This window comes from Homarus americanus, unplaced genomic scaffold (assembly GCF_018991925.1).
Source record: "Homarus americanus isolate GMGI-L3 unplaced genomic scaffold, GMGI_Hamer_2.0 scaffold23598, whole genome shotgun sequence".
Classification (NCBI taxonomy): domain Eukaryota; kingdom Metazoa; phylum Arthropoda; class Malacostraca; order Decapoda; family Nephropidae; genus Homarus; species Homarus americanus.
In genome coordinates this window covers 2249392-2267882 of record NW_024731054.1, presented here as the reverse complement: position 1 = coordinate 2267882, position 18491 = coordinate 2249392, and the positions used below count along the sequence as shown (strand labels likewise).

The following is an 18491-nucleotide window of genomic DNA, read 5'->3' as shown; positions in this document are numbered from 1 at the left end:
ACCATAGGTAGAACTCCGCACATCAAAACATTGGTGTAAGTACTTGCATCAATGGTTTGGATTACATTGTGGTCATTTTTCTTATACCTCTGATTGACTTGATGTTAGAACAAATGTTAGAGGTCACTAGCATAAAGGACAGTATTCCTGTATGATATTTTAAATAGAATCACCTAGATACTTGTACTATAAACTGTATCATAATATATTTTGTGATAGTTATTTATGCTTGGCCTAAAGTGTGAGGTGTTGTAATGGTTGCTTTGCTTCACCTGTACATTTTCAAGTAAAAACTAATTAGGAGAAGATGCTTAGTGGCAGCCATTTTATATTTACACAGTAGAGAGAAGAGTGTGTGTGTGTGTGTGTGTCGTCATTTTTTATAAGTGATAGTTATTATCTGTGTGTGTTTTAGCAGCTAACTTGTACAGTACAGCGCTTACAGTCAGTGTAATACAGTAGTCTTGTATTTTATGTTTTACAAAGGTTATGTAAATTATCATACCAGATCTTTACACTTTGGAGTTTGAATAATTTTATTTTTATTTTAGTTTAAGTATTTAAAGAGATTAAGTTATTGTTGTTGTTTTCTAATATGTTATTATTTATAGTAGGTCAAAGTTTGGGCAGTTATTCCCATTACATACTGTAGTTTGGTTAAGAATTAATAATGTGAGATAATGGTACTTTATTTCATAAACTCTGGAACAGTTTGACAGATGGTGTTAATTGTTCTTATTTTTTGTATTTTAATATTTTTTTTATCACATTTTTGTAGTGAAGGACCAACAAGAATAGAAACAATAAGGAATATTTTGTAGTAACTAAATGTATGTTTATGTTGCATTTTTGTCTGCTTAGTTGAAATCCCTGAGGCCATTACCCCTTCATTACTATTTTTGTGTTGTAGAGTTTTTAACACTATTTTGGGGGACATATGAATATCACTGAACAGACATCTTTATTTTTATAGTGTATAGAAATGATCAATTATGTCATAAGTTGTGTTACAGTTTTTTATATCTCCTGTTTACGTTATCACCCACAGTCAGATCTGCTCCCCACCATTGAACACCGGGACGAGGGAACAGAGTCATATTTATAAGAAACAAAACCGGAATTTACAGATGCTGTTTGATATTGCTTATGACTTTTATTATTAATAGTATTTAGATTAACAATACAATAATTCACCAGGAGTTCGGAGATGCCTGGGTCTTTAACTTTCAGGGAATATAGAAGAGCCAAGTATCTTCCAGACCTGTGAGAGAGTTATTGTAAAGTATTTGTTGATGGGTAATGATACAAACAGTCATAAGTAATATTGATGTCTTTAAAGCGTCAGAAATATATGGTTTTGTTACTCATAAATGGCTCAGACATTATTGCAATAAGAGGTTCAGGGGTTCAGTCGTGAGTTACCGATCTGGCCGACAAAGACTCAATACCACAGAGTAAACGGTGATAGATTTTAGTTATTCTATATTTACTTCATGTCATAATGTTTATTAAATTATACATTAATCCAGTTTTGTTTAACAATTCAGTAAATGTTTTGTGTAGGAGTTTTATCACTGCTGTGTCTTTAGGAACTGATGATGAGGCGTGTTTATACAGTGTCTTCCTTACACCTGGTCCAAGACACATGTCATGTCTCTCTCTTTGTGGGCCTTAGCTTATGATACACATCATTGATAGATAATAAAAGTAATGACAGTTAGTACTGCACTTGTTTTGGCTAAGATGACCCTCTACCCCAGCCGTATGTAGGACGATTGGGCCACGGACGTTTGGTTTGGATCGGGGTGGTTAGGACCTAGTTTAACCGTGCCCCAAACATCCGCTCACCACCCCAGCCACCAGTGTTGTGTTCCTCTACAGTGACTTAACTTCTAAGGTTCACTTATGTTTTCACTTCCACACGAGGCTTTACCATGACAACACAGGGCTGCTTTTAATCGTTCACTTTGCCATTAACCCGTCCATTTCTGATTTACTGACTACTGGGAGGACGTGATATATATACTATACTCACTTCATGAACAATTTAAGAGGATGAGTAGATAATTCAGTGATTGGTGAGGCTGGGAAGCCGTACACACCTGAAGCTTGTTATTGTAGGCTCACGCTTTCCCTCTATCTGACCCTTGGTTGAGTCTTACTGTAACTTAGCTGGACAGTCCTCAGCCTGACCATAAGAGGTAGGTGCTGTTGTTGTTGTTCCTTCAGAGGGTTTTGCTGCCGCCTATGAGGAGGTTGTGACAATGCTTTGGCTGCATCACAAGAGATTTGGTCAGTGATTTGTAGGTTCTCAGTTGTCCTGAAATACAACAACTTTCGTCTGAGCTGTGTACTGTATTTCCACCTGTACAAGCTAACCTTATTTAGGTAAGGTTATGAACACATGTAAGTCGTCATTAACAACTTTTCTGACAACTCTCTACTGTACAATGGTTATCTTGTCATCCATCAAGATGTTAATATAGTTTATAAGCCACTTGAAATATCTGCTGACCAGGTATTGAACCCCTTTATAGTACACTGTTGGTTTTAATGGTCTTTTACAAAGAATTTTTAATCCTTTCGCATACAATGTGACTTTTTCCTCTGATATATTCTACACTATGTACATAAGGTTATCTGGTCCATTTGAAAACATAGTATCCTTAATAACATTAGGTATAAACAAAACACTATACAGTAGTTATATTATACTCAACAAACTGAGGAAAAGACTAATAAATTGTTTGTCAAGCATAATAAAGCCAGCGAGTTCTATCTAATATTTTTTGAAATTATAAAGAATTAAGATGGGTCAGGTAATATATGGACAACAAGTACAGTATATTAATTCATTATTTGCATGACGTTTATCTCGTTTGGGTTCATCTCACGTTCTGGTTGTTGGTGACCCTTGGGGTTTTATTTCAGGATAAACCAAAAGAGACAGCATGTGGTCTCCCCTCTACCTAAATCAACCAGCTTTATCAGTACAAAACCTGAGTCATTTATTCATTAACTCACTCAGTAAGAAAGTTTATATGACTGAGCCATGATATCCAGCTCCTGAGCATGCTGATTCCGAATCTATGGTCCACGATTCGATTGTGGGGTAATTAGTGGTCGTAATGATGCTTGAAAGATATTAATGACTTTCAATGCCAATTATTCACCAACTATGGGTTTCCAAGGTGCGATTTTGGTGTTTTGCGTTGTTCTGGAAATCCAGTACTTAATTAGTTTAACCCCTTAAATCCAATTCTGTGAGAAAAGTATATTTTCGTCAAAAAATCACTAAGGCAAAAGGCTTGCATTTTCAGCGGTTTTGGCCCAAAATTGGATTTTGTTAAAAATTTCAGTATGTACTGTACATTACATGTATTGGCACCTCACAAGTTATGACATTTTCTTGTTATTGATACAATTTCTTGTCTCTGGGTGTATAGTTTTTATTTGTGTTTGTTAGGAAAGTCACAAACTATTGTACAAGCAGTCATGTTACTGTGAAGATGAAGTCTTTTTAACTTGACTTTGTTCTTTAATCATAGCTTTTGTGCTTCATTGGTTATGTGAAGTCTCTGTCAGTATTTTGCCGAACATAACTATTATTTTGTTATGTTAAAGCATTTCTTCAGATGATAGTTCTGCTGTACCCTGAAGAGCTTGTTGATCAGAAGCTTAAATGTAAATATTTAGTGTGTAATAACGATCAGTGTTGTTAGATGTAGGATTTCTTATGGCAGTTTTTCTATTATATTCTTAAAAGTTGTCATTTTACCAGCAGAATAATAATCATTTCCTAACTTGAAGGAGGTAAAACAGGGCTTGGTAGAAATGATTATGTACCCTTATGAGTGGATATATATCTTTTGTCTCTTCACTTGTTAAATTGATCCTTTGGTCAACTGCTGCATTGTTGACTGTAGCTCTGTTGAGTCACTGGCAGGTTTGGGGTGTTGAGTGCATGTGTCACAACAAACCCAGAGCCTGCATGTACGGCACTGGAAACATACAGGGTGTCCATAAATTATCCAATCCATTATAAAACATAACTTCAAAAACATTACAGATAGAACACATCAGTTTTTATTGCCTTAGTAAACTTCCACAAGTGTTCTCTTTATAATATTTGTGAGGTTAAGTTATAAAATGAGTCAGATAATTTATGGAGACTGTATTTCTCTCTATTATTTTTGAGGTTATACAGTGTACACATGTCAGTCTGTTCAGCCCACACAGTAGTGACATTGACATCTGTTTTTCTGGGGAAATGTTTTATTATTATTTTATTATTCGCTACTTTATTTTATTGTACAGTAAGCTACAGATATGATGTGGAAGATAGACTAAAATACTGTTTATCTTTACTGTTTGGCTGTAAAGGTAAAGTTTAAAGATATAGTGAGTGAAATATCTCAATCCATGTTGTTTTTGCACAGGATGAAGAGTGCCACCCCCAGCAGGAGGCCTTTATTAGTAATGACTCTGTTGTGCAGATGTTAGCTGACCGCTGTCAAACTCTGGAACAAGCCAACAAACGACTACAGAACGAAGCTCGTGCTCAGCAACGTCAGTACGAAGTTTGCCTGGACCGCGTCGCCACTCAAGTTGTTCAGGCACTTCTCTCCCAGAAAGTAAAACATCAATATTTCTGTTACTGTTGAGGATGATTGATGGAGCTAAGGAAAAATTTGCAGAAACAGTTAATGGTGCAGTGGTGTTGGGTGCTGCAGTGGCTAGTATTGGGCTTCACCTGTGATCCTGGGGAATATTTGGGCACTTTTGACAATTTTTTTTGCATTTTATGACAAGCAGCACCTAGGTAGAATGATAATGAAGGTAGAACAGGGATACTGTAATGTTTTTTGCCCTTAATTAACATTTAGATACAGTACTGTAGTGGACAACACAGTCTGTCATTCAGATGTACGTTGGGAGTCAGGTGTTTCTCTCTCTGTGGGTGCATATAACAATGCTTCATGTTATTGAAAAAATTATATCCAAATTTTAAATAAGTTTTTGTGGAGATTAATACAAAAGAATATCTGACACAGTGTGATTTTAACAGAGCCACCAGGAGCAGTGTATCAAGCTGGCCCACCAGGTGCAGGACTTACGGCGACAGAACGCTGCGTTGTCTTCCCTGGTGGGTCCTACAGGGATGCGTCAGACTCTGCCTTGTTCCCACCGACACCGTTGTCCCCCAGCGGCTCCTCCCACCAATTTTTTCAGCCTTCCAACGACACTTAGAAGAAACAGACAGGTATTACAGTTGGGAGTTTTATGTAAACAGTTGATGAAGGGAGAATCTTTGTGTTGTTTATGAGTTCAGTCATCTTGCACCATCAAACATGGTTGACTTAAAAGTATTGTTCCTTTATAAGTTATGTAAATATAAGCTGAGTAATGTATATAACTTATACTGTTCAAGATTTTTACCAAATTAAGAATCAAATCATAAATAAAGAAATATATGTGAATGTTGTTCTGTAGATTTATTGAATTGTTTCCATGCCACCAGGTTGTAATTTCACATCCTAGGCAAATTTTGTATTGTTATGATTACCATTGGTTATTTAGTTAATTTACAGAATAACTTTTTTCACCAGCAGCAGAGTGAAGCGTGGCCACAGGAGGGTTGGGTCGCCTCGTGGCACGTCGAGGAGAGCAGCAGGAGCCACTTGGGCGACCACAACTCCTCTCAGGGTCATTTTCACTCCAGCCTCCAGATGTTGTCTGATGCCAGCATCCCGACCTCCCTCAACCTCACAGACCACAACACCACCACTTCAAGTAGTGTTCGACTAGGAGAAGACTGTTACACCCCTCAGGAGAGACTGGCCTCTACCACAACCACAGTTACCACGGCAAACTCTACCACAACCACCTGTTGGTATGATATTATCACCTCCCTCAGTGCAGCCAATTCTCCTCAGGGTACAGCTGTTGCCAGTAACCTAGACACAGTGCTGAATCCCAGACTAAGTGATGGTGTAAGTGTGTGGAGCCAGTCTGACCAGGTGATGTGTGAGGCCGGGAGTGCAAGTACCAGCAGTAGCAGCAGTTCTGACTCCCCAGTTCAGTCTTCTTATCATTCACACACAGTAATATTCTCAAGAGAAACTGGAGACAGTTCTCCTCCTAATGGGTGTGAGAGACTGGAGGAAACTAGAGGGTGCGTCACCCCTCCTCCGGCCACTAGCAAGTTCTCTCCACTCTCTCTGGAATCAACAGTCACTTGTGACAGTAATTCGCCTGAGCAGAAGAATTGCCAAGTATTTCAAGCAAAAATTGATAACCTTGCCTTTGATAAATCAAAGATAACAGTTGTCCATGAGGAAGAGTTGCTGAGTAATTCTCCAAATGAAAAGAATGCAAATTTAGTAGTGAATAATGTAAATACAGATGAAATTTGTAGTATTCTTCAAGTTAAGGAAAAGTTGATGAAATCCTTGACAGAGTCAACCACGAATGAGTTCACCATTGATTTATCAGTATTATCGTGCGAGGAAAAAAACAAAGGAGTGTTGAACAAGAATCTCACCAAAGTCGGCACAAAGAATACAGGCAACGAGACCAGCCCGGGGGAAGAGGGGACCACCAAGGACGAGGGCTACTCCACCATGTCCAGTGACGTACAGGCGGACGTGAAGGACAGCATCACCACCTGTACTGTCACTACTGTACAGGAGGAACCTCTTCTGGCACCTACACCAGTTGACTTCTCAGACCAAGGCTCTACAAACACTGTGAGAGAAAACCTCTCCAGGAAAGGGTCCAATAAGAGTGATAATAATTCCCTAGAGAAAACTTTAGTTAAGGAGAGAAAAATTTCTTCTGCAGGAAACAGCGAGTACTGTGACGGCCTCCGTGTTATATACGACGAGGAGGACAACAACTCGGATGTATTTTTTATACCCATTCAAGAACCAGAAAATGAGAGTTTGTACAGACATAGTTACCACATACCCTCGAGTGTAGAGAGAAATAAACCGGTTCGTTGTTATTCTGATTCTCAGTTATATTTAGAGAGAAGAAGTGCTCGTAATCCTAAACCGAGGACTAGCTTAGAGAGACACGTGTCGGAAAAAGATCTGGCGGAGAGATCTCCGTCGACGGAAGAAGTGTTAGAAGAGGCAAATAAAAATAGGAGCTTAAAACGGGTGTCGGGACAAGCCAGCCTCAAGAGGAGTCGAATGTATGCAAAAGAAGAACACACTACCTCGCACAGTAGTGAAGAACTGTGGCCTTTAGAAGACAACCAGAGAAAATATCTCTCTCCTACGTACAGTCACGCAGAACTGGAGGACTGGTCATTAGACTTATCTTCAGAGTATCTTAGTGGGGTGTGTGGGGAGGGGGAAGGAAGTGAGAGTGTGGGAACCAGCGGTGCCCATCATGGCTCTCTGCCGTCCATCCAGGAGGCGACCCCGGAGTTAGAGGAAGACAATAATGAGTTCCTCTGGAATGGTGCTACCTACTTTAAAGCAGATTTAGATTTAAATTGGTCGAGCAAAAAAGAGCTGACAAAAAGTTGGCAACTAGATCATTCTAAGGAAAATCATATAGTGTTATCTCCCAGATCAGGGTGTTCTGATCAGCCGGCTGTGTGGTCCAGTAGTGAGCAGCTTTCGTGTTGTTCTGAAGGTGTGTCAAAGTGCAGTTCTGACTTTGAAAACTTTTGTGAACAAATCTGTAACCTGCCAGAACTGAAGAGAGTTTCATTTTGTAGCAGTGAAGCGGGCGGTCAGGAAGCGTCAAAGGCTGCCAGCCAGGAAACATCCAGCGTGGGAGAGCACGAGGACGAGCTGGCAGACGACGTGTGCGTTGATACTGTTTTTACTAGAGATTTCTACCGCCTTGTTAAGTTTGAAAGTAATAAGAGTCTAGCAGCATCATCCAAGAGCTTAGCTACATCTGATGGATTATTAACTATTGAAAAGTTGCAAGACTTGGAATCAGGAGGAACACACAAAGAGGCTTTAGCTTCTGTCCTGGGCTTTATTGCAGAACAACAAAAGTACTGTGAAGAAAGAGAAGCACAAGATGAAAAAGTTACAAGTCAGTCTAGAGATGTATTAAGACTTGCAAATACATTAGACAGTTCGGGCTCTCCCTTAGCGTCAGTTGTGTTTCGCGGGACGTTTCCTAAAATATCTCCGAGAGAAGGTTCTAGTGATGCGTGTAATAGTGCTGATGACTTTTCTATGAGAACATTACCGTCGTTACAGTGGAAACCTAGCAAGAGAGATTCATTCAAGACCAAAGTTCCCCCTCCTGTCCCAGCAAAACCAAAATGTTCCCTTCATCAAGACCCCTCAAGAGGTGCTCCTAGCAGCAGTAATTGCATTCCTGCCAGATGTCCTGCTACTACTACTACGCTTCCTTCCCTCCCAGTTGTGCCACCTACGACCCTCCCAGTCTTGCCGACCACTACCCCGTCAGTGCCCTTTGTGCCTTCCCGGTCATCTAGTTTGGCCCCTCATCAGGTTATACCTGCTTGTGAAGTGGAGGTGCCACTCTCACATGTCCTCAAGGTGCCCATCAGGAGTGCCTCGCACCTTCCTGGTACAAACTCTGTCACCGAGCAACAAACTTCTAGTACAGTGTCAGATGGACCGTGTCAACACCTTCCAGTACCTGACCAGTGTAGCAGTGTAGCCACTCCCCCGGCAGTAGGTGGTCCCCCGGTGCCCCGCCGTTCATCTAGCATGGCCTTCACTAGTAATGTATTACCAGTTCCCGAGCATAAGGTGTCTTTAACCGATTCTCCTCCAGTACCAAAGCGCATAACGAGCAGAGCACTGCCCAAGCCTCCTGCATCACAGCCGAGCTCCTTATTAATTAAACATAATTCTAATGGTTGTAACAAACCTCTCGGGGGCAGCTTGGAAGGTAAACGGCGCAGTTTCATCAAAGAGACATTGGGGCTGTCTAGTCCCAGGAGACCACAGAGTGATTACTGTGAATTGCCCAGCCTGAGTGAAAATCCTTCAGGGATGTTGGAGGAGTTACAGAGGATGGCAAAGGTAGAGGAAGAGGAGGACAAGAAGAGAAGGTTGAGACCCGAAGGCAACAGCGGGCAAGAAGCCACCAGTCCAGGAGACACTGTTGGGCTGGGTACTGGCTGGGTCAGGGTACAGCCTCATATAGATCTCCAGGACCCTCAGGTATGTGAACACTCGGGTTGTGGAGGCAGGACACAAGTCTTGTGTTGCTGGTGAATGTAAAGTTAAATATAGATGAAATGTAGTGTGAGATGGATGACAGCCTGGACTGGAATGGTCGTAATTCTTATTTGACTTGACAGTTAACTCCTTTAGCTGTAGTTAAAGGTGCTCAGTAAGGAATATTATATTAATGTGCTTTTGTTAAGGTATTGACATTAACTATCCTAAATCAGATTACAAATGCTTGGACTATAACATGTATGGGACAGCTAAAATGTATAATGTACTTTACAACTGAATATATTTTGTGTGTAAAAATACAGGATGATGATACATACTAATAAAATACGAATTATGTTGCATTGTTTTTATTCATTGTAAGAAGAATTAGGTATAGAACTTAGGGGCTTCAGGGTGTTAAAGAATATTTTGATTTTGTTTTTCTCTCAACTGGATTTGTAGATGATAATGTTACTCGTGTCTTCAGGCTCGAGCTAACCTCTTGGACGGAATGATGGAGTCGAGTGAAGGCTGCAGCTCAGAGACGGAGGAGGACGAGGTGGCGGGCCATCACTACTCACAGCTCAGGTCTATGCATCGCAGCAGACGAAAACGCAAGGGTAAACTTATCTTAAAAACCTTCTTTATCTCTTGTTTATTTAAAGGTTACTATTCTTTGAGCTGAAATAGGGAAGATTGACAATGGTCTTTGATTATAGGGATAACCTCAAGAGGATTATAGATAGAACACACCAGCCCCTTTATACTTGAAAGACAACTCCTTGGTTACATTCTTGTCTCGGCACACTTGCACATATACAACGTGTTCTTTCTATAATATTTTTTGAGAATAGTACGTTATGAAATGGGTCTATTAAGTTATGAAAGAGAGTAATATAATTTATGGACACCCTGTATATACTGTCTTGCTCTGGTGATGTACTTGACAGGGCCCTACAAGCTAAGTGTGTTAATAAGAGTACAAAGGAAGAAATGGATGAATGTTAAAGATAATAAATTGCTTCATTATTAATGATAACTTCTTGATTATTTTCTGGATCACCTTAATGTTAATGAGTTAAAATTATTAAATATATTTGTACAGTAGCAGCTGTTGTTGTTGTTGTTAGTTGGTGTTGTACATTAACATTGAGAAATTACTTGGGTGTTTTGTGGGCTTTTATTTATACATAGGAATTTGTCTTAAAGTAATTGTAGGCTTTTTGATATCATATTTGCCTCTTAAGTGATTGTGGGTTATTTTATACCTTGGGAATTTGTGTTCAAGCAATGTATAGGCATTGTACTTGACTGGTGTGTTATAAGGATAGATCTGTGACATATTAATATGACTAATAATACAAAATTTACTGTATATTAAATTTAAGGCTCACGTCAGGGGATCAAAGATTACACAATATTTGTGCGTGTGTGTGCATGCGTGCGTGTGTGTGTGCGTAAATATACCCGAAACATCTGGACACATATTGGTCTATATATGGTACACACAAATATTTTTATACACATACATATACAGGTATCTTTATACACATACATATACAGGTATCTTTATACACACACATATACAGGTGTCTATACACATACATATACAGGTTTGTTTTTACACATATACAGGTGTGTTTATACACATTCTGTACATATACAGGTTTGATTAATACACATATACAAATGTGTTTATACACATACAGGTGTGTTTATACATATACAGGTGTCTTTATACAGATACAGGCTCATAAGCTAATATCGTGTCAACTTTGACCCCTGACATGACCCTCAGTGGAGTGTTAGTTCCCTCGTAGCTGTACACAACAACTAATCAACTTTACTGTGTGTTTTGTCGCAGGGCTCGGCCAGGCACAATGGTATGAACTTTTGGTGTAATACAAGGCTAACCTCTGCATGTGTTATGGTGAATGTCCCACTGGCTTTAACATCATTGTTTAGCTACATTAAGAATAATAATAATACAGGGAATGTTTGTCTTGAAATTGCTTGGCACTTGAAACAGTCCGAGGCAATATGACGCAGCTTTAGAAGATGTGCACTGTACTATATTAGTTTATGGTTTTTTATTTTAAGGGGAAAAATAGTCATAGAATTTAGTATATAGTGAGGAAGCCACAAGGTTACACAGCAGAGTCTCTTGTTACTGTATAGTCTCATGTTGGTCTTATCTCTTTAATGTATTTGGCTTAAAAGTAAAGAATTTATGTTTACACTATATCTACCATCACAGGAAAAGTTTGTTAATATTAAAAAAGAATTCAGTATCTTTATTAATTATATTTAACTGTGGGCACATCAGTGGTATAACTAAATATACTTTAAAAATAGATAGCTGTCAATTGAATTAAATATGTCAAGAGAAAACTACTAAACTGAGAGCAAAACTTATACTGAATGTAAACTAATTGTAGCTCTTACCTTTTATTATACAGTGAAAAAAATAACTTGTCCATGAATTCAGTGTAAAATATAGTTACTAGTTAATTTTCCAACATTAAACTACAAAATCAAGGCACCTGAGTCTCAAGTTACCTCCCTCATAAAACCTTGAGTTACTTACTGTTTCACTATCTGGTAAAGGATGCCAGTACAGTAAGTGTCCCTCTGTGTGTTGACTCCACCCCAGTCCCTTGCAACAGTGTGCAGTGAAATCTCCATATAGTAGACTTCTCTCTTCATCTAATCCATGAGATGGGGGTTCCACATCTAATGGACCCGCGATATAACTGACTTTTCACCTCTATATTGTTATTTAGAGGGAGGGGTCTAATATAACTCACCCTCGATATTACGAATTTTCCTTGCGATATAGTCCCTTTAATAGAGGTCTCACTGTAAATGTCTTGATAGTTAGGATAACACTTGCTGACCAACTAGTAAACCCTGCATGATGTTTCCCCCAGCTTGAGAAATGCAGCTTCAATGAGACTCAGAACATTACAAGTGTTATTTTCATTCTAGCATGTGAAATAATGGCTACTGATGAATTAGGTTTAATTCATGAACTGTGTTGCCCAAACTTTAAACTCTGGAATTACTGTACAATAGAAACAAACTGCCTCAAGTGATGCTTCATGTGAGGTTGGTCAGTAGTGCCCAGTGACTTAAGGGACAATGCTTAGTTTTGTTTGGTGTATTGACCTACACTGTTGTCCACCACAAGTGTTGTCAGCAGGAGGGTGTAGCTAGGGGGTGTCAGAAGGCCCCAGACATCAAAGAGAAGGTGGCACCAAAATTGCATTTGAAATTTTTTTATTTTATTTATTAATGAGATTATTTTTGCAGTGAATCCAATAAAAATACAGTACATACCTGTATCACTAACAGATGCTATCCTGAAGGCTGCTTTGTTATCCAGTCACTTCTATGTTCCTTTGGAAAATTTATATCAATTACAATTAAATTCATAAATGATCATTTGCTAGGGGGGGGCACCATCAGGGTTAGACAAGAGCACCATCAAAGGCTGCTACTGCTATGGTTGTCAGTATTTATGTGTGTTCAGTGCTTGGTGGATAGAAGTCAGTATATATGGATATTTGTTTAGTATTTTTATGAAACATCAAAGCTTTTTGGTGTTGTACTGATGATGTTCCAGAATTTTTTGGAAGAGAGAATGTTTCAGTTCATTCTTTATCATTGCATTAGTGTAGTTAACTTAAGCAGTTTGGTTATTGATGTTTGGTAGAGCTTTTTAACTAATTTTTATAAAAGATCCTGATGATGTTGCTCTCACAGTACACCCTTGTCATTGTCATCCACCTTGAAATGCTTTATACACTGTTACTTTACACATTTTAACTGTAATATACTATTTAATTTCATTCTTATATTCCCATATCACAATAGTCACTAATTTTTATTTTACATTACGTATTCCTGTATGTTATTACTTCAAATAAGAGCTTTAACACTTTAATATGATGTAGTGATCTCCGTGTAGCCACTAACTGCAGGTCTTGTGTAAAGGTATAGTTTACAGCAGAGTGTCTCCTTTGTGTCTAAGCCAGTACACTGTTCAGCTCAGTCAGCACTGTCTTAGTCACAAGCAAACATCTGCTGTTCATTTCAAAACTTGAATAATTTACATTGTTCAGAACCTCCACAGCCTCTAATAGCTAATCATCTTTGTGTGTAATTTTAACATATTTCACAAAGCAAATCTGTTAACTTCACTGCATGCTGTTTTCCAAGCCATTAATTATCTATTTACACACTCCTAGTCTTCCAGTATTGTCTCGACCTATAATACTCTGGCTGAGTGCAAAAAGGGCCAATGCCAAAAAATGTCAATTTAGACTGGACCATGTAATCCAGGTTTCATGGGCCAAAGTCAAAATTGGCTTTTTTTTTTTTTACATTGGCCCTTTTTGCACTCAGCCAGAGAAAAAATGTGTGATACATAAAACTCAACTTTCCTCAGATACTCAGAACTTCTCTCTCACTTTGGCTGTACAGTACTGAAGTGTTTTAATATTAGAGATGACTTGTTCAAATTCTTGTACCTCCTCACAGTATATCCTCTCCAGGCATCCTATTGTACTTCTCCTTTACTTGGCTTTCTTGTGACAACAATTATAATAATAATAATAATAATAATTAACGGTTTATTGAAAGAGCATGGCAGCTGGAAGGCTGAAAATGTACAGTTGCATAATTGGGGAATGGGTCTCTTGATTTACAAATGAAATAAAAGTAACATAAGTGATACAAATATGATATATAATGACTAGGTGGGGAGAAGGTTATGCTACAGGGCATTTCGACATAGTGACAGTGCAAAAAGATAAGATTGACTGGGAGTGAATAAACTGGTTGATTACAAGTTATTGATAATTTTTACTATGGTTGGGACTGGGCTGTTCTTATAGCGATCAGTACGTGCTCGTATGGGCTGGATGCGGTTGTGGTGTCGAACAGCAATTCTCGGACGAGGGATCTCGGGTGGTAGTAGGAGCCGGTGTCGAGGATGGTGCAGAAGCTTCTCACCGAATTTGCAGATGAGGTCGTGGTGATGGTCAGAGAGACCTGAGAGGGTCAGTGTGTTGAGCGCTTCTTGTTATGTGGTGTAGGAAGGGGAGAGAATAATCTTGCATGCCCTCTTGCACTTTTTCTAGGTGTTTACGTTGTATGGCATTTAGGGAGGAAGACCAGGTAGGGGAGGCTTAGGTGAGCTTGGGAAGCATAACTGTTGAGTAAACACTGAGGAGCTCGGGCGCAGGAACTCCGAGGGACTTGAGTCGGCGGAGGAGGTGGATACGGAAACTGGAGGATTTGACAACTGTACTGACGTGTGTTTTCCAATTTAGTTTGTTGTCTATTGTTATGCCGAGGAGTTTAGTGGAATCTACATCCTGGAGTGTGTCAGTAAGTTGTTGTGATCCCTAGGGCACCTCACAGTGAGCCATATTGTAATATTCCCCAGCACCAGAGGGCAAAGACACAGATAAAAAATATACAACAGTAATCATATGAGTGCACCTTTATCCACTTGGCATGCATGTACAGTATTTATGCTTCTCTCCGTTACTGAGGATTTTACAGTAGTTTTGATGCGAGTTATGATGTGCCAGTAGTGATGGTTTGTGTTCATGCTCCCATAACATGCAATTTTACCTTGCTCTTACGTGAATATTTTAATTGCTGTACATCTTGGACATTCACAATATGAAAACATGTAGATCAAGCACAGTTCCTCTGAACATTGTACAGTACACTATTCTTTAAAGTATTACATGTTTGTATTGTCACTTCATAAAGCTTGACCCTCGAGAAATCATGTTTCCGGTAATTCTTCTTATGTTGCACAACTTGTACTGCCTGCAGCTAAAAGTGGTTATATTAGTGTTTTTTACTGTAAGTGCATGAATGTGATCAGAAACAATTTGAATCTTCCCTCTGGCCTATTTTGTCTTACATAACACCATTTTTGCATTATCCATACTAACAAATCCTTTTCATACATTTATATTTGTATTATCCATGCAGTTTCTTACACAAGTTTACTGTGGATTTAGTGTTTAATTAACTAAAGAAATCATGTTATAACATTTTTATACTCTGAGTTTTTCTGTGTAACCTTAAAGGTAATAATAGTAATAATAATAATTTGAGAATTTGTAATGGTATATTTTATTTTAGCCGGATGATTCCCACCTTGTGTAAATAAATAATGTAAGAGTGTTTTGATACCTAAGAGTAAGTCACTGATCATTTATTGTTTTCCCTCAGCATCACATCGTAGTGGTAACGGCCGAATAATTATCGGAGGTGGAGCCCCTCGTCCCACTGTCATTGGCCGAAAAGACTTGTTTGTAAGATTTGGAGAGCAAGAGAGGGCAGCCCTGCAAGAATTTGAATTTCTTTGTGATTTTTCCACCTCCCACTCTGATCTGGGCTCCCAGGACCTGTGTGTGTCTTCTAGTGGAGCGACGAACATGGTGACTACTGTCAGTACCTCTGTGCCACCACCCTCATGTATCTCGGCACTCCCTCACTCAACTAGGATTACTGGTGCTGTTTTGCCTAAAGTAGAAAGTAATTTATTGAAAAAACACATAAGTAATATTGAAGAGAAAAACAGAACTGTGAAAAGTGACATTAGTGGATATAATCGTAGTGGTCAAAGTCGGACCGATGAACAGGAGGGTGTGGATACTCGCAGTATTGGTAGTGTCAAGAGTGCTATATGGCAGCTCAACAAGGTGAATCATATCTCAGGAATCAAACAACCTGCCACTATGCCTACCATCCCAGCTAGAAGTGCTTCCAGTATAAGCAGTACCAGAGCCAATCACCTAAAGTCCAGTTTCCCCATCAGTACAAACAAACCTCGGGCATGGACCCATTTTAAGAGTAGAGTGAGTGACGGAAACATCGGCGGAGCCTCCAAGTGTAGCGTTAGACGAGGGAACTCGCCATCCAGTAGGACACCTTCTCCTCAGCTTAGTGTAAAGGACAATAAAGGTATTAGTAGTAAGTTCCCCGGTGCATCACATGGCTCTGTTGAGAGACCACAGGGCAGTAACTCAAAGACGGGCTCCCCAACACGTATCCCACGTATCCAAACACCTCTCATGTCTTCCAAAAAATCAACAGCCGAATCTCCTAAATCACAGAAAGAAGATTCTTCCCCTAAAGACTCTTGCTACGAATCCACAAAAAAAGTGAAATCCCAGTGTGAAAAGGCATTGCCACCCAAAGGCTTCTCAAGTCGAGCAGTCAAGCCTTCTCGTATACGTTCAACTATTCAACTGCGACAACAGCAGCCAAATCTTCAACAGCAGACTAACAGGAGTGGCATTAAAAGTCCTAGATTAACCAGACTAAAAAAAGCAGCCGACCCATTAGATTCCTTCAATGGCAAGTCTCTGTGTGACAGTGGGTCTAGCGAAGGCTCGGAGCGTTGTGGGGGTCGGCTTTCCCTCAGTGACTCCTGTGCTGAAAACTTCTCTCCAATTGATAGTGGAGATGAAGTTTTCGATAAAGAATACTAGCCGGCTTATCAGCTTGTTATTCAGAAGACTTGAATGTGTGATGCCATTGTGCTCTGCCAGATATGGTGCTTTGTGGGGTTTATTTAAAGGGAGCACAGATTGTTTTTGTTTTTTTGTTTGCACTGTGCATGATCACCTTTATCAAGTTTTGTGTTATTTTAAGTAGCTGTGGGGTATTTATTTCTTTAATTTATTTTTATTGTATTCAAATGTCCATGGATAAGCACATTCCGACTACTTTGCGACCATGACAATATTTCCCAATAACATGCATTAACATTATTCCAAATACAGTATATATAAACAGTATATATATATATATATATATATATATATATATATATATATATATATATATATATATATATATATATATATATATATATATATATATATATATATATATATATAATATTATTTTATTTTTATTTTTTTCCATTTATTATAACCTGTTAAAGCTGTTGTCTTCCACTGTCTTCTCATACTAATATGCTTATGCTTCCCTGGGCTCACATGACGTGGAAGATTTGCCGAAAGCAACGAAGATAGATAACGGTGGCTTTTATGATTATGTTCAATAGATCATGGTAGTGTCTATGAGAGATTAAGAGACTGAATAATGTTAAATGATGATGTATCTCAACAGCTAGAGCAATTGCTAGTCACTATGGAGTTAGGGCACCTATGTAGGGTTTAGGAAGGCGCAGATCTGTGTCTTATACATGGATGCATTTATGCAATAATTGACTTAAGTGTTAATCAGCATTTAACTACCTTATTTGATCATTTGAATCCTCTGATAATGAATGTAGACTACTACAAGGGATGTAGGACTGTGTTCCCTCAAGTGACCAGATCACTGCTCTGTGTTGAGGAAGCTGCTAATTGCTGCAGTCTTCCCCAATGATAGATATGCAAGGTGCAACTTCTTAAAACTTTAATTATAAACATTTTGATTCTTAAATATTTGAACAAAAGTATTTGCAAAGAGGAAAAAATTTACATTGTGAAAGTTGTAAGGTATGTAACTTGTATGTCAGTAGGAATACCTCATATGCTGGAGTGGCTAATGTACTGAGTGTTGTATATATAGTACTGTACTGGACCAGCTTTTAAGTATTATTCCAAAACTGTTAAGCTGAAGACTAAATGAAGCTTTAGGTCCAAGATGTGTTCAACCTCTTCAAGTTCAGGAAAATATAATGCGCCGTGAAGGCCGTTTGGTCATTGTTTCAAGGTAGCTTGCATTTTGTAACTTCAATAAATTTATGAATATGTATGAACTTTACAAACATGCGATCATAGTGTAATAATATCCCTCAAAGGGGCGACAACCTAGCAATATATGAGGCAAATTTTCTACATCCTAATGAGTGACGTTCCATGTGGTTCATGTCTGAAATTAGGTTTTATTCTTTTTACTTAGATTTCCAGATTTTATAGATAAATATTATATTATATCTTGTGTGTTTGATGAAATTACATTTTCATTTCCATAGCATAAGTAATACTGTAATAAAATTGAAGACTTGAGATTACAGAATAATTTTGGTACAATCTGTATTTTGAATTTCATCTGGACTGCACATTTATTGTTTAAGCAAATTTCAGCCGTGTCAGTGATTTTTTATTTTTATTTTTTTATTATTTTTTGTATGTGTTTGAGTTTGTATAGTTAAGATAATGCTGCACTGCTTAACACCAAGGAAACAAGACTACTATACTGTACACATTTCCAGATATTTGTTGTTTATCTATTCAGTTAGTATTTATATTGATAATTTTGATATGTTGTATT

The 18491-nt window shown here is 38.5% G+C and overlaps 1 protein-coding gene across 10 annotated transcripts in view; it reads left to right on the top strand.

Annotated features, from left to right (window-relative positions):
* Positions 1-17970, top strand: part of LOC121867499 (serine-rich adhesin for platelets-like) — a 132594-nt gene extending 114624 nt beyond the window's left edge. For 5 of the 10 annotated variants that reach the window (XM_042367463.1, XM_042367461.1, XM_042367458.1 and 2 more), the window contains 5 exons: positions 4440-4634; positions 5069-5263; positions 5610-9170; positions 9658-9790; positions 15429-17970. In XM_042367463.1, coding sequence (XP_042223397.1) covers positions 4440-4634; positions 5069-5263; positions 5610-9170; positions 9658-9790; positions 15429-16693 — 5349 coding nt within the window. In that variant the 3' untranslated portion in view covers positions 16694-17970. Of the gene's footprint in view, positions 1-4439; positions 4635-5068; positions 5264-5609; positions 9171-9657; positions 9791-10913; positions 11054-15428 lie in introns of all 10 variants that reach the window. The other 5 variants (XR_006089165.1, XR_006089164.1, XM_042367466.1 and 2 more) reach the window with 5 other exon arrangements.
* The last annotated feature ends 521 nt before the right edge of the window (positions 17971-18491 follow it).